This window comes from Grus americana, chromosome 2, assembly GCF_028858705.1.
Source record: "Grus americana isolate bGruAme1 chromosome 2, bGruAme1.mat, whole genome shotgun sequence".
Taxonomy (NCBI): Eukaryota; Metazoa; Chordata; class Aves; order Gruiformes; family Gruidae; genus Grus; species Grus americana.
Window position 1 is genome coordinate 121767848 of NC_072853.1, and position 14572 is coordinate 121782419.

A 14572-nucleotide genomic window follows, 5' to 3' on the forward strand; every position below is an offset into this window, starting at 1 on the left:
ACTTAAAGCCAGATCTAAAACCCACACTGATATTAGCAAAGAACACCTTCAGACCACATGGAAATGCATTTTTGCAAGCTTTATCAGTTGTCAGGCATAACTTCACAGATACACTTAATAGGCAAAGTAGTTACCACTAAAAATCTAATCCATCTCGCATGCCCATCTAAGGCTACCATTTCATTAGGCCTGGGGCTGCTGCTACTACTCTTGAAGTCAGCATTTCAAATTAATGTTATGTGGAACAACATTCTCCTAAAAAGCTTATGCTTCCGCATTTTTCAAAAGCAAGCACAAGATTAATATCCCCCAAAGTTCCTTCACACTATTGCTGTACAGCCTGAAAATCTGTTAAGGTCAACAAAATGCAGACAAAGAGACTAGTTTGAAATACCTTTATGATCAGCAGATTTTTTTTTAGTGAAACTGCAAGTGAATCAAGTGGAGATACTAGGAACACTTGGTGACAGCATGAAAAAAAGTATTCATGCTGCAGCTTTGTATTCCGTAAACCCAAAACACAGGTTTCACAGCAACTTGGAACTGAACATACACTGGGCTAGCTGTTAACTACTATATCAAGTAATTTTAAGTAATTCTTACCCTTTCTAACATCCCAACAATGTATTTAGTGTCAGAAAACGGTCCTATTTCTTCATGACATCTTCCATAAACAATGGCCAATGCTTGCAGACATAAGCATTTCATATTCACTTTTGGGGTAAGCAAGAAGCGATGATACAGTTCATTGAAGAATTCATATCTAAGAAATAGACAAGATTTTAGTGAAGAAAACCAGAGACTGTGGGAATGGGATAGGATTTTAATAATGTCTCACGATTTTTTGATTGCTCCACTCTCTTCAGTTTCATCTTCTTCCAGTAGCAATCTTAGATAATAATCCCCTATTTTTATTTCTTCTGAAAGGCAGTCATATTTTACCTGTAAATCAGAAAAAGTTACTTAACAGTAAATATTGTTTCTCCTTCATTAAGTTTTTGCTTGCATAACAATACTGTATTCTTCTCAACAAGGTTAGTAACCCTTCCTACAGTATGAGGAAGATTGAAATCTGCAAGTTTGCTGTCAAAGAAATACAGATCTACAAAATATATGCCATGAGCTATTGTTGTTCCCTAGAATAAATGAAGTTTCTCATCTTACTGAAATCCCAGCTTCCAGCCTTTAAGTAACTTGTTTCTAACATCAGTTGGTTTTAATAGCTAAACTTGGACAATACACAATGTATTCAGTGACTCAAGCTTTTATAAGTAGTTACTCCATTGCAAGGTATTTTGCTCAGTGTTACTACAAGTATGAAACACAAGCATGACTTAATTATTAGTTATACTTGCTATTATGCTGGGTAATAAAAGCCTAGAAATTGCACAATGAGAGCCATCATTAACTTCACAGCAGCTACATTAAGTTTAACCATATGCCTCAATGTTCAGTGGTTTTAAGCACTTGGCAAGCACCTCATTTAGAGGTACCTCTAACATACCACAAAAGCCACTCTCTACAGTGGTTTTTCTTATCTATACTTTGCAGGGCACTGTCATGAGGCTACAGAAAGTTATCTACAGATTTGACCACAGCACATGATACTTCAGGGTCCTACTAACAAGTACACTTCAAAGCAATCTCAAGCCACCATCGCCCTTGGCAAAGCGACAGGTTCCGCAGCTGGCGGAGAAGCCTTTGTCACTACTACGTAGTTAGTTCCAATTCTTACAGCATAGCCTGATACAGTATTCATTTAAAATATTTAAAAGCAGACCTCAGACAGCAGCTGCTCAAAGATCATGTTAAAGAAGCCCCCTCAAGCCAGTCCCAAAGTATTGCAGACTATAACTGCAAGAATGCTAGGGATACGTTCCAGTAGCATAAGCCACGCAGGAGCATAGAGTGCAGATGGGAAGTCTGTATTACTACGTTTCAAATCTGTACTTTTGATTCTGCCCCAGTTCGCACCTCTAAAGTACAGAGATAGAACTGGCATAGCAGACACTGTGGCACCCAGAAGACCCACACCTAAAGGAAAGTTTGAAAGCTAAGTGCCTGTGCAAAAAAATACCAATTCAACCCCAAACTTACTTATTTACTACATCAAGGTAAGTAGTAATCTGTAGCTGTGTGATAGGGCTAAGTTGCACACATAAAATAGTTTTCTCTTAAAGAATTAGCCTGATGTCTTGCAATTCCTTCTGATACGCCAAAGTACTGAGAATTCAGAACTGAGAATTCCTTAAAAGCAGCAGTTTACTTTTGTTTCGCTAGTAGTCCTCTGCTCAAATTTCAACTAGAAAGCTATACTGTGACAAGGATGGCATTAGGAATATCCAATATCTTACAGCTGAATTCAAGTGTGGCCTTGTTTTGCTTTAGCATTACACATTGAACAAAACTGTGTGGAACCATAACAATACAGGAGATAGGAATATAGGAAGTGTTTATTAGCACGTTCCTTGAAGACATCTTGCAAGTTGTTTTGAGAAAGCCAATTAGGACCATATCAATTGCTTTGCAGAAGTCTGAAATGATATTTTGACTTCAGGTACTGCTGTTCCTAGAATGTGAAAACAGTATCCTCAATCTATAATTTAGGGTAGCATGGTTTTAGCCACATAGCCTATTCATGGTTTGGCAACCCAGTATTTAACAGCCTTAGTTATCACTGAGATATGATGGAAATAAAGATTGGGAACTTGCTATCAGGAAGAAGTGACTTGTGAAACTACCCAAGTCTGATGGAGCATATTCAAGAACAAGTATGACTTATCTTAACAATGTACTACCAACTCTTCTCTTTTCCTCTTAACACAACAATACATCAAGGGGTCTGATCAATGTTTCATCTCTTCAGCCCAACAAATGACGCCGTAGAGGTTTCAGTTTTGCAGAGTGACACTGGACAACAGTACCTGTCCACAGCCTCAAGGCTCAGTAGTTTATTCCATAACCCCACAAGAATTCTAGCTTGCAGTCAGGGACTGTCAACACAACATTCACACATATAGAGACAGAAAAGTGACATTTTAAGTACACAGATTTTACATACACTCTTTCTCCTACAGTGGGTCATTTACCTCAAACTCCTGATGGTTCCACGAGATGACATTAGCACTACCAAGTTCTCTGTCAATATTAAATGCTCTCATCTCAGACTCAAGAGTATCTCTCAGTTCTTCCCGTGTTTTGAAGTTCCAAATCAAGTTTGATCTGGCATGATCCTGAAGAAATCTAAGAAAGAAGTTATAGTTTAAACCTCTCAAACATTATCTGAAAGGCAGACAAGACTCAGCTGGCAAGCTAGAGAAGATTAGCATTAGTGGACCTTAATTAGAAGGCACTGAGTAGTGGTCTCTAGTTTGTTATGCTAATTATGGTTCTTTGCTTATGTAATGTTTTCATAGTCATGGAAGTCAGCCTAGACTAAAGCATGTCTGCTGTCATGCCTGTTTGGCTCAATTCATTACCTGCATATAGTTGATGACCAGGAGACTTCCAAGCTAATCACCATATCTGCCAGTAAGGGCTACAAGTAAACAATAACCCAGGGCAGTAGACATGCACATACCAAGTGTACATTTAAAAAAAAAAGTAGTTCATACGGGAAAATAGAGGTTGATGACTCAAGTGTCACCAGACAACTGGTGGACATTCTTCAGTGGCAGTTACAAAACAGCATTTGGATCCAGTGACTGGCTGAGAGCAGTACTTTAATACTCAAAGTTTTGGAGCATGCAAATCTTTCTTTCATGCAACACTCATGCAGAACAGACTATATTTGACCTTTAGAAACATTAAGCACCACATCAACCAGTTAAGTTTAATAAAGTTCCCCAAGCTTGCTTTCATAGAGTTTGTTGAACAGTCAAGCTTTATTAATCAAACAGTCAAGCTTCATTGGTTTATTTAACCTAACACCCTTAGCCAAAGTAAAGTGATAATCTCTTTTCAGATGGAGGCCCCTCTGATGAAAGCTTTTACAATTGTAAGAACTCACAGGTAAATCAAGCTACGTTTAGGACCTGTGCACTATTTGAAATCCAGTATCTGTGTATTTTCTCTTTGCCTGCCTTTAGCTCATTTTTATTTCACTTCAAGTTAAAGTGTCTTGAGTAGCTTACACATTGATACACCAACACACTACAGTGATTTTCAGTGCCACTTTGCTTAGCCTTCAACATGGTGCAGGTCTGTACCTGTAGTTTCTTGCTCACTCTTCCTTTTGATTCAAGGGAAAAAAAGGATGTAGTTTGGTAACATTTGAGAAGCTTTAAAATTCCCTCCTTTCCTAAACATAAGCTAAATCCTTAAGTATACCTTAGAATTTAATTTTTCGTAAGTTCCTGTTACAAATCACTTGCACTGTTTTCAAGGCAGGCAGAAATTGGAATCAAGCCACAGCAACTCAGAAGATATTACCAAAAAACCCAGCCAGGTAATAACTTGTACTAGAGACCACCATATTGATCTTAGTATTTTACCTGTAATAGAAGAGATCCCAGTTTGCTTCTATTTTTATTCTTTGGCGTCGTTTCCTTAATATCACTGGCTTTTGAATAATGTTCTGCAAAAGAGCCAAATTTAAGAAGTTAGTAGAAACACATACTCCCCTTTTTCCCTTTTTAAAATATAAAGCTGGGGGGGTTTTATTCCTTCAAAAGCCACACTAAGTTTAGTTTCATTAATAAGGTCTCTTTTTCTAGCAAGCAGTAGCAACAGACTTTCACAATGTTATTTACACCAAGTTAAGTCATGCTAGAGAAACTTTCAGCTGTTTAACATGTCATTCATTTAAAAACAAGTTACCCCTGAGAAAAGCTTAGTTTCCATCACCATAAGCACTCATCAGCTCCAAAGCTGATGGTGGGAAACACCCACAACAAGAATGCTTTGCTCTTGAAAGGAAACAGCCAGAGCAAGTCATAGAAAGAAGTCACAAACCACTGAAAGGTTCCCTAGTTTGATCAAGCATGAAATCCATGTTATACTCTACATGAGGTACCACATGCAAGCAGAAGTCTGAGCAACACAATCCACACAAGTGGCAGAGATAGACTCACCATATTGTTTCTGTCCTGATTGTGATGGAAAGTTGGAAGAAAAAGAAAAGGTACATTTAACAAGCCACAGCCACTCAAGTAATTCAAAGTGGTAATACCAAACTTGCTACTATCTCTTCCAAGCTACACTTGCATACATTTACTGTAAAATTAAACAGCTCAGAACTCCATACAGGGAAATGATTGTTAAACATCTTGTCTAGATACTGAGTTTAAAAGTGCAATTTGCCCTTCCACCACCACTTTCCACACTTCTCCATTAACACTTGGTTTAGAACCTAGTTCACCATTATTCCAGAAATATTACCTGTCAAAATTCTGCACCACAGTCCACATCAAACTTGAGCTAGATTTTACCAAGTTAAGGTTTTCCTAAATTAAAGCTTATTGTTACATCAGATCAAAGACAGGCATTTTCAATACTCTGCATTGCTCTTTTCATACTTCCTTGAATATATAATAGTTTGTTTCATTTTCACAACACACAAAACAGGCTTAACAGGAGACTAAAGTTAAGGGAAAGGCCTAATTCAAAGACTTTGTCACACAGAACATGACAATAAAATGAAAGGAAAAAGGAGACCAACAGTAAGAACTCAAGCAATGCTTGAGCTGTCCTCTTATATCATCATATCAAAACAGTCACTTATCAACTTCAATCTTATCCATGGTTTTATGTATAGTCTTATGTTGCAATTTAAGCACCGAGATACCTATATTCAAGGCAATATTAAGTTTCTTCCAGTAGGTTCTATAACTAAAATACCACTAGCATAAAGCATATTGTTTTGGATGCAAAGAATATTGATAGTTTCTTCCAAATGTAGTTTAAAAACTGGTTTTGCCACATTTCAAAGAATTTCCTAATCCCCTGTATAATTACCTTGGAAAAAAATACACAAACTGCAGTCCAGTTTGATAAGGTTGGCTAAAGCAAGAACAAGCTAAAGCTTAATACATATGCTGAAGGAATCCATTTGCCTGCTTTACATTCTCCCTGGAATCCATTTCTAACCCAGGATGAAGAGGCTAGTACAGAACAAAAAAAGAAGCAGAGTTTGCTAAAAGGAAGCAGAACAATCAAGTCTCATGTTCCTACACTTCCATTATTTTCAAACTTCCCTCTGCTTTCATGGGGTTGCAGGTGTTCCTCTCTACACTTAGTCAAGTTGCTGTAACAGTTTCAAATACTTTTACCTCTTTTTGAGCTATGCCCATTCTATCTCTCCAGTGCATCAAGACTAGATCCACCTTCTCTTTGGCAAATTTTTCAACTTCCTTCGCAGCTTTTCCAGCCAGTCTCTGCCACTCTGGCACTTTATTAAACTTGCCATACTGGTCCTGCAGAATAAATCCTCTTAGTTATTTGCAGTTACAGGTTTATCAACATGTTTGATGCAGGTTAATGCAACAATCAAGTGTCTGTATCAAAAAAGTCACTAAGACCATACAACTATATAATGGAAGAGGCAAGACAGCTACATCTACTTACAGTTGCAATTTTTAAGTTATCTCTAACATGCATCCTATCAGCATCTTTTTCGGGAACAGGATCAGCACTGTCAAGGTATGCCAGCAAACCTGGTGGCTAAGAAGATTTAAAACCAGTGTGAACACACATGTGGCTAATGGAACAGAAAACATCATATTAGGTAACAAGATCATTTCTTTAAATTGGAGATTTCAAAACAGAATTTATTTTCTACTCTAAAGCAAGTATGTGAAGCTACAGCAGTTTTTGGCTTTTATTAGTGAAATGCCACCATCCTCAACAGAACCATTCAAGAGAGGCACATAATTAGCTGCAGTATACCTCTTGCCTATATTCCGTTTCTTAAAATGAGCATTTAACGAAGCTAAGGACTGCAGGAAGATAAAAGTTGATCCCACAGCAATACTGAAGAGGATGAATACTGTAACACTAGAACCCATCCATATCCTTTGATATTGATTCAATGTTGCATGTGACATTAGAGACAAGACAGTCTCATTTGACTAAGCCTTCCAGAATATCGTGACCAAGATCAGGACAGTTTGCTCTTCCAAAAATGAAGGAACTGCTATTTTGAATTTAAAAGTTGGTATTTTCCCACATTTAACAGTTCCTTACAACTCTATTCTTTGAACTAGTTTAACTGAATTAACTTAAGCAAGAACCTTTCAGGAGACTGTAAAGGTGAAAGAGCATGGGAACTACTGGCCAATACACAAATTTAGCTATTTTATAAGCTAACAAAGTTGGACAGGCATGAAAGCATATACAGAACTGTTGCCTTAATTTCTTACTGGCACTAAGCATTAGAGACTGTCTCCCATATTTTTGTCCTTTTAATAAAGAGAAGTCAGACACCTTATTTTTAAGTTTTGTGTCACACACCATTTTTAAAAGTGGCAGGAAAGTAACAGAATACTTTAAGAATCCCAGACATTTTGTACTAGTCCTCAATGTCCTTTAAATAGCAGATGCCAGACTGCTGGATCTTCCAGGCTAGGACTTCCCCCTTGGAGGGGAAAGGGGATATATTTACTATATAGACTATCCCAAGTTTTCTACTACTGCAGGCTCTCAGATTTTATTCTTTCCCTACTCCAAAACCCATTTTTACTCACCAGAATACGTTTCAACAAGTTCATAGCAGTTTTGTTCTCAGCTGTCCAGAGGCCAACCAAATGTCTACTTAACTGCCTGAAAAAGCCATTGAAATTAACAAACTGCAAGTTAGTATTTTAAACAGATTTTTAAAACACTAAACTGACACCCTTACCATGCTGGTGAAATGAAGATGAGCAAGAGCTTCATGCTCTTGAGTGAGTAAGAGCACAAAGCATTATATTGTTCCAGTTCAAGTATATGCTTAGCATGCTTTAAAGTGTTGCCTTTAAGAAATTCCAGTGAAGTTAGTGGAACAGTAGCAGCACATGCTTTTTGATCTAGACCTCAAAAGAACACTTGAGCAATAGAGCAGAAACTAATCATCTAATAACCAAGTGTAAGTTTATCAAGTCAATCTTAAGTTATGGTTAAAGTTAAGAGTCTAGAAGCAATGAAGACCTGTTAACTGCTCTACTTGAAGGTTTTAATGCCAGTTATTGGCTAGGAAAACCTTTTTGGGAACCTGCCATCTATAACAACTGATACTTTCTACCAACATTTGTCAGCAGGGTTCTAACGCATTGAACTGAAGCGCTGCTTACAAGCAAGTCATAAGTAGTAGCTCCAAACAGAACTAGTATGACAAAAGGCTTCATACTAGCTCTCTCCTGGATGACATACGGTGGCAATAAGTTCCACTTGTCACTACACAGCTTAGCAAATCTTTAAGCACCTCAGGAATGTGCAGCTAGAACTTCTACAATCTTGTATTTGAGTGGAAATAATTGAGTTATCACTCATCCTGCCCAGCATGCCCTCAGGCTCAGTCTCGGAGCTCACAGTTTCTACTGACTACTGAATTCAGGGAATGATTTCTGTATGAGGAGACTTCTCGCTCAGACAGGATGGGTGGCTCTAACTGCACGCAAGATGTCCAAGGTGTGCACACCAGGATTTATACAATTGTACAATACAAGTTGAACCTTTTTACAAGTTCCAGACATTCTATTTGCCTTTTCTTTCCCTAAAAGTTTCTAGGAAAAAAGAAGTTAAAAAAATCAACTTGAGCCTTTAAAGAGTAACCAACCGAAGTCCCATTTTGGCAAAATAAAAATAAAAGGTTAAGTGGCTGCAGTCTCAGCTGAAGCTTGCTCTACTTAAACATACTAGCTTGTAAGGAAAATACTCTCCTAAAGAACTGCAAGTTTTCTTCCCTGACCTCCCAAATGTTTCTAATGTTAGCAGGCCATTACTTACTTTTTAAACATGATATATCAAGCAAGACTGACATACCTATTTGTAAGCATCCTCTGATCTGTGCTTATTGTAAACATAGCAGTGTGCAAGTGACGAGGTAAGGCACCTTCACTGAGGGCAAGATCTTGCATTTTGGTAGCAATCTCTTTGTCTCCTTCCTTTGGAAACAGGGCAAGATTATTACTAAAGAAAGAATCTTAGTCAAGCTGCTTTTATCTTAGTCTACAGTTCCAAGGCCTTCTTGACCATCAGTTATGTCAACTAATATCCAAAAGCTGTAGTATAACAGGGTTTAAGTGCAAGTTCTCAACAGCAACTGATCAAAGTTGTAGTAGTGCCATGGACCAGATAATTGGTAGTTATATCTATGAGGACAGTAACTGGTTAGGGTAAGACACATTCCTCCCATCATAGATCAGGAGGTTGGTAGTACATTTACAAGTATTACTTCCACACTGCAATTGCAAATTAGCGTTAAAGAATGACAGCCACAAGTAATTGCTTGTTGCCTGATTGGTCAACAGTAACCATTTAAGAGTAACTAGCACTGTTCTGTTTAGACAGTCACATGGATAAGACTGTCACTCAGTTGAGATGCATTAATTGCAATGAGCAATTAAGAAAAAGCTTTCGCTGTATTTTTACTTGCTCATGTCCCACTACAGTTCAAATGACAAGTTGTAATAAACAGCATAGCAACTTTTAGCTAACATTATCAAGTATATGAATGGAAACTTGCTGCAGGTTTATAATACCTCTATTTCAAGTGTTCATTCGCTTCCATTCCAAGAAAGTACTAGATGCATTTCAGATGTATAAGCCATTCTGATACAATGAGGCACTAACTAAGCCCTGAATTTGAACACAGGAAGTGTCAAAAGTCAGTTAGCAGGGTCACCCTGCAACAATCACGAGCAGCCCTTGAGAAGTATGTGCCTGGCCCATACATCATGTAGTATGGAAACTAACAAAGCCAAATCATCCTTTGTTGAAGCAGAAAGAGCAATAACAGAGGCTGGTATCACTAGTCTGCTCTGGGACACTACTGCCTGCTAATCCCACTCCCATTCCATCTGGCAATGCATCCCAGGAAACATGGCCTCTCCTCCTTGAGAGACCCTCTTTAACATGCAGAAGTCTGGTGGCTCTGAGGTATGTGACTGAGCTACATATAACATTAACAGCCAAATCTTGACTGCAGTATGAAAACATGCAAGGCACTACGTAATGGCTCAACTCGCATGCCTTCCAAACCCCCAAGTGTAAGAAAGCAAGTTGCTATATTAAACCACTCAGTTAAACAGGTGCACTGTTCCTCACCTTCACCCTCCCCCCCATCCAAGAGAAGCTAATACAACAAACTTCTATTGGTAAGCAACTGCCCTTCCAAAATAGACAACACATATTTAGTATGCTATCCCACGTAACACTGATGAAGTCTCACCTCTATTATTGCCTTCATTACCAAACCTGCTCCTTTCACAATCGCCATGGAAGGGTGCTGAAATAAAAAACATTGACAAAATAATTATTCAAGTGCAAAATTTGAAGATCAGGATCATCTGTGATTCAGTTTCATTAACTCCTCTACATGGCTGTTCTACCTCCAGTTCTGGGCAAATGTTTGTATTTCAGTTTTGTGAAAGCTAGCCCTAAGAAGAGTTCCTACCCTAAACCTTTAAACAATAATCTCTCATGCAACTATCAGATGGACTTCTTGGCACTGATCAGCAGTATATACCAGAATAGCTAGAATAATGCTGAGGAAACTGTCTGACAAGCTGACACTAACTAAGAAGTAGAGGAGCATACTGTTTTTACAGAAAGAAAGCATTGACACTTTAGCTAAATCCTAGCTAAAAAAATCCTTGAATTCTTACAGGTTTACTGCTGAAGAGGATGTTACTCTTGTTTTGTAACTCTTAACTCTCATTTACTGAGACAAACAAAAAAGTGGCAGATTCTCCAAAGAGGAAGTTCTGTGCATCTGCTGAATCTAGCTTAATATTTAACGGGCATTTTAAAGTGTTTCTAGAAATAAGTCTTAGGCAGTCTATTCTACAATGATTGGGCATATCATTCACTACAGAATAACCACCTCAATCTGGTAGCTGAAGATAAAGTAATAGGTTGCCAAGAAACTCACTAAGGTAGAAAAATGTTTAGGCACATTAACCAGCTGAACCATAGGCAAATTTCTCTTTTAGGAGAAAAAGTTCATGCTCACTGACTACCTAAGGCCTCTAATAATAATAAAAAATTATGAAATCTTACCTGAAAGAGCTTAAATAGCGTTCTTCCATTAGATGCCACCATTTCCAACAACATGTCAAACTGCTGCCCCTCAGTAGTCTCACTATATGGAGCACATAGGGCAAATGTCAGGAAGTCCAGAAGCGAACTAATTACTAGGGCACCTGTCCCATGATCCTGCAATTAGGAAGACAGGTATGTAATACAGATACAGTGTTTCTCCCCTGCCCAAGAGTATTCATGCAAGTTTTATTCACTACTCATGAGGGTTGTCTTCCCTGTCATACCATGAAATAGTCTGCAAACAAAAATTACAAGTTTAAAATACGCCATTGCTCTGAGTATGGCAATACTCCAGTGAAATATTGGCTCCTAGAGCATAATCAAAGACTTATGACCTCATATACATGTGTGCTGTAAATTACTTTTTTAGTTTTAATCCCGTAACTGCCAGTTTACACATCCTTTTAACTAAAAGTAACACTCAGTTTCCATATTAAACATGCAAACATTCGTTGCATGACACTCAGGTTCTGCAGTACAGACAGCTACATTCTAACCTCTCAAGATCCAAACCTATTTAGAACAAGCTTCAGTGCCAGGCATAGCTGTATTCTCCACACTTCAATTGCAGGTACAGATACATTCAAAGACATATCCAAGTACAACGGATGTGTTTTCATAGCAATTAGAAAAGGCACTTAAAGAAGCTATCTGTTTTCAAAAATTAACTTACCACATGGGAATTGAATTTCTCTAGCAGATTTTCTAAAAACTTCTTTGAAGAAAGAAGGGAAGCTTTGTTCAACTGCTCTTGCCTCAAGTCGTAGTCATCATGCATGGGCTATAAAAAAAAAAGTATTCACTATGCAGTCACATTTCAACCCTCAGTTCTTAACAACTATAGTCAAAGCCACACACTGAAATCATAAAAAGCACGTCCTACTTCAAGTTCAGCAGGAAATCACTGTAAAAGTTTGAGCACACTGCAAGTTGAAGGGCAATCCCTATTTCTAGGTCTTTCAGTAGACTGAAGTTCACACATTCCAAATTGAAAGAATCTGCAATTTAGTACTTACACACATAAGAGCACAAAGCATGTCAATAGAGGCATGGGTTACTCCATCATTGTTCCTTTTGAGGGCTTTCACAACCTTCACTCCTAATCGTTCTCGAAATCTTTTGAAAGGAAAGGAAAATCACCAAGATTAGAGAGAAAACAGAAATCTTAGTTTTAAGGTAAATCTAATCAGGGACCAGAAGTGGCCTGCTCCCATGGCATTTGGCAAGCCAGTACCTTGATGTTTACATACATTTGAGATTCCTTGTTAGCAAAACATTAATATTGACTTCACTGTTAACAACATGCCAAGAGCGTGTTCACCAAAACAAAGATATATTTCTGTAGTTACAGGATAGTGATAGTACAGTATGCTATTCACAGAGAAACAGAACTCTTTGTAAAGGTCTCAGACTAAGTGCATATGTTACTCTTCACATAATTCAGTTGCACCGTACACTCTAGAGTCAGAAATATTCCAAAGAATTTTTCATTTTCAGAAGAACATAAAGCAGTTCTTCTGCTTCATTATGTTATCCATTTAAGACACAAACTCCAAGCAGGCTGTACTTACTGTAGAAGTACAACTCTGCTTCCGAACACCAAGTTGTATCTTGTGTTGAACTAAAGATAGCAATGGCATCTACACACTTTAAGAACTGCCTACTTCAAGGACAGATGAAGGTACATTTTAGAAGTTTTTCCACTAGGAAAAAAACATTAAACTATTTGACTTAAGGCAGAGAGTATTTAGCAAAGGAAGAATCAGATTTTACATACTGATGATCATTTGGGATTCTCAATTTATGTTCAAGCCTGATGACAGCTTCATACTACTGGAAACAATTGTGTACAGAGTCTTCCAGTCTTTCAGAAGTGAGGCTTAACTCCACTTCTCAGTTTTGAAGATAAGACAACAGCTCAAGAACTGTTATCACCTACTACTTCCAAACTTGGAAAGACTTCTCACTTACTTTGGAAGCTGAGTAAAGGCAAGGAAGCCTGCTTTTGAAGCCACTAGTCGTCTTACTGCTTGGAATTGGCTTTCAAGCTCTGCATTAGATGCTGCAATGTCTCCCTCTTGCGAAAGCAATGCTGTTATGGCATTATTAATGAGTTTCTCCTTGTTTTCTGAGAACAGACCCTGGTTAAGAAATAACAATTATTAATATCTTTATGCATTAACAACATCTTAAGAGGATGGGCAGAGGATTTATTCTTACATCTTGTGTAACTGCATGTAGTACCCCACTGTAGGAAATGTTAGCATTGAACCTGAACACAGCATCTGCAAAATTACCATCTGGAAGAAGATACAACAAAAGTTAAGTGCACAGTACCTGACTAAATATCTGGATGCTTCAAAGAGCACTGTAAAACCATGTAATAAGCATTAGCTTACTTGGAGGAGCAGCCAAAAACCTCAGATGAAGGCTCTCTACTTCTTCATCTACAGGCATGCTGAGTAATCCCCAACGCTGGCCTTTGTGTGTTGAGGTCATTTTCACACAGACATCTCTATTACCAGAAGCTCTCACTCCATCCAACAAGCTAGCCAGGAGAGAATCTCTGGGTTAAGAGAAAGACATATGAATACAAATTTAGATCAGAAAAGTGATGCCAAATAACCAAGTTATAAGAAAAACAGGCCAAAAAAAATCAAGAACAGAATGAAAGGCAGCAATACTTGGAATCGTCTTACCAACACTGGTGCTAACAGCTACACCTCTGGAAGAAGTCACTAACTTTACGAAGTGTTCCTTTATTCACTGTAATAACAGAGCTGTCTTACACCCAGTATAGCCAGCTGCAGCCTTTCACTAAAGGGATCAACACTAGATTATCTGTTAATGAGTTACACATGTTGCAAGCCAATTCATCCTTGTGCTTTCTGCAAAACCTCACTTAGTAGGATTAGACTGCATTACAACTGCAAGCACACTCAGACTATTCTGTTAGTTGTTTTAAATAGAATCAACTAAGACCATCTCGTGCAGACAGCTCAAAGGGTTTACAGCCTTCACATTTCCATATCACTTCAATTATGCTTTCTCTCCTTGTCTCAGACTGCTTAACCAAGTACAACATACAGAACAACATTGCTTAGGAGAAATAGGCTGTATTAACTGTCCAACACCCTTACATATTCACCATAAAACTTCTGGATATATTTCCTTGAAGTTGGGATGAAGGTAAGGGAAGAGATTTAGATCCTGTGACAAATCTTGATTTTTAAGTGGCAGACCACTAGAATAGCAAGGCTTTGAGTTAACACTTCCAAGGGTCAGAGTTTATGGAGGCTGAGAAACTAGAAGCACTACAATGGCAACTTCCACA

General features: G+C 38.1%; 1 protein-coding gene across 2 annotated transcripts in view; it reads right to left on the minus strand.

Moving 5' to 3' along the window:
- The window catches only part of DNAJC13 (DnaJ heat shock protein family (Hsp40) member C13), a 57029-nt gene that overhangs the window by 26890 nt on the left and 15567 nt on the right, over positions 1-14572 (minus strand). Inside the window, exons 10-25 of one of the 2 annotated variants that reach the window (XM_054815953.1) lie at positions 13638-13804; positions 13459-13538; positions 13210-13379; positions 12255-12354; positions 11912-12019; positions 11197-11352; positions 10367-10423; positions 8959-9080; positions 7683-7758; positions 6565-6660; positions 6270-6413; positions 5073-5087; positions 4494-4576; positions 3090-3243; positions 839-942; positions 604-763 (exon numbers count right to left, since the gene is read on the minus strand). In XM_054815953.1, the coding sequence (XP_054671928.1) occupies positions 604-763; positions 839-942; positions 3090-3243; positions 4494-4576; positions 5073-5087; positions 6270-6413; positions 6565-6660; positions 7683-7758; positions 8959-9080; positions 10367-10423; positions 11197-11352; positions 11912-12019; positions 12255-12354; positions 13210-13379; positions 13459-13538; positions 13638-13804 (1792 nt within the window). The remainder of the gene's footprint in view (positions 1-603; positions 764-838; positions 943-3089; positions 3244-4493; positions 4577-5072; positions 5088-6269; positions 6414-6564; positions 6661-7682; positions 7759-8958; positions 9081-10366; positions 10424-11196; positions 11353-11911; positions 12020-12254; positions 12355-13209; positions 13380-13458; positions 13539-13637; positions 13805-14572) is intronic. The other variant, XM_054815954.1, reaches the window with a different exon arrangement.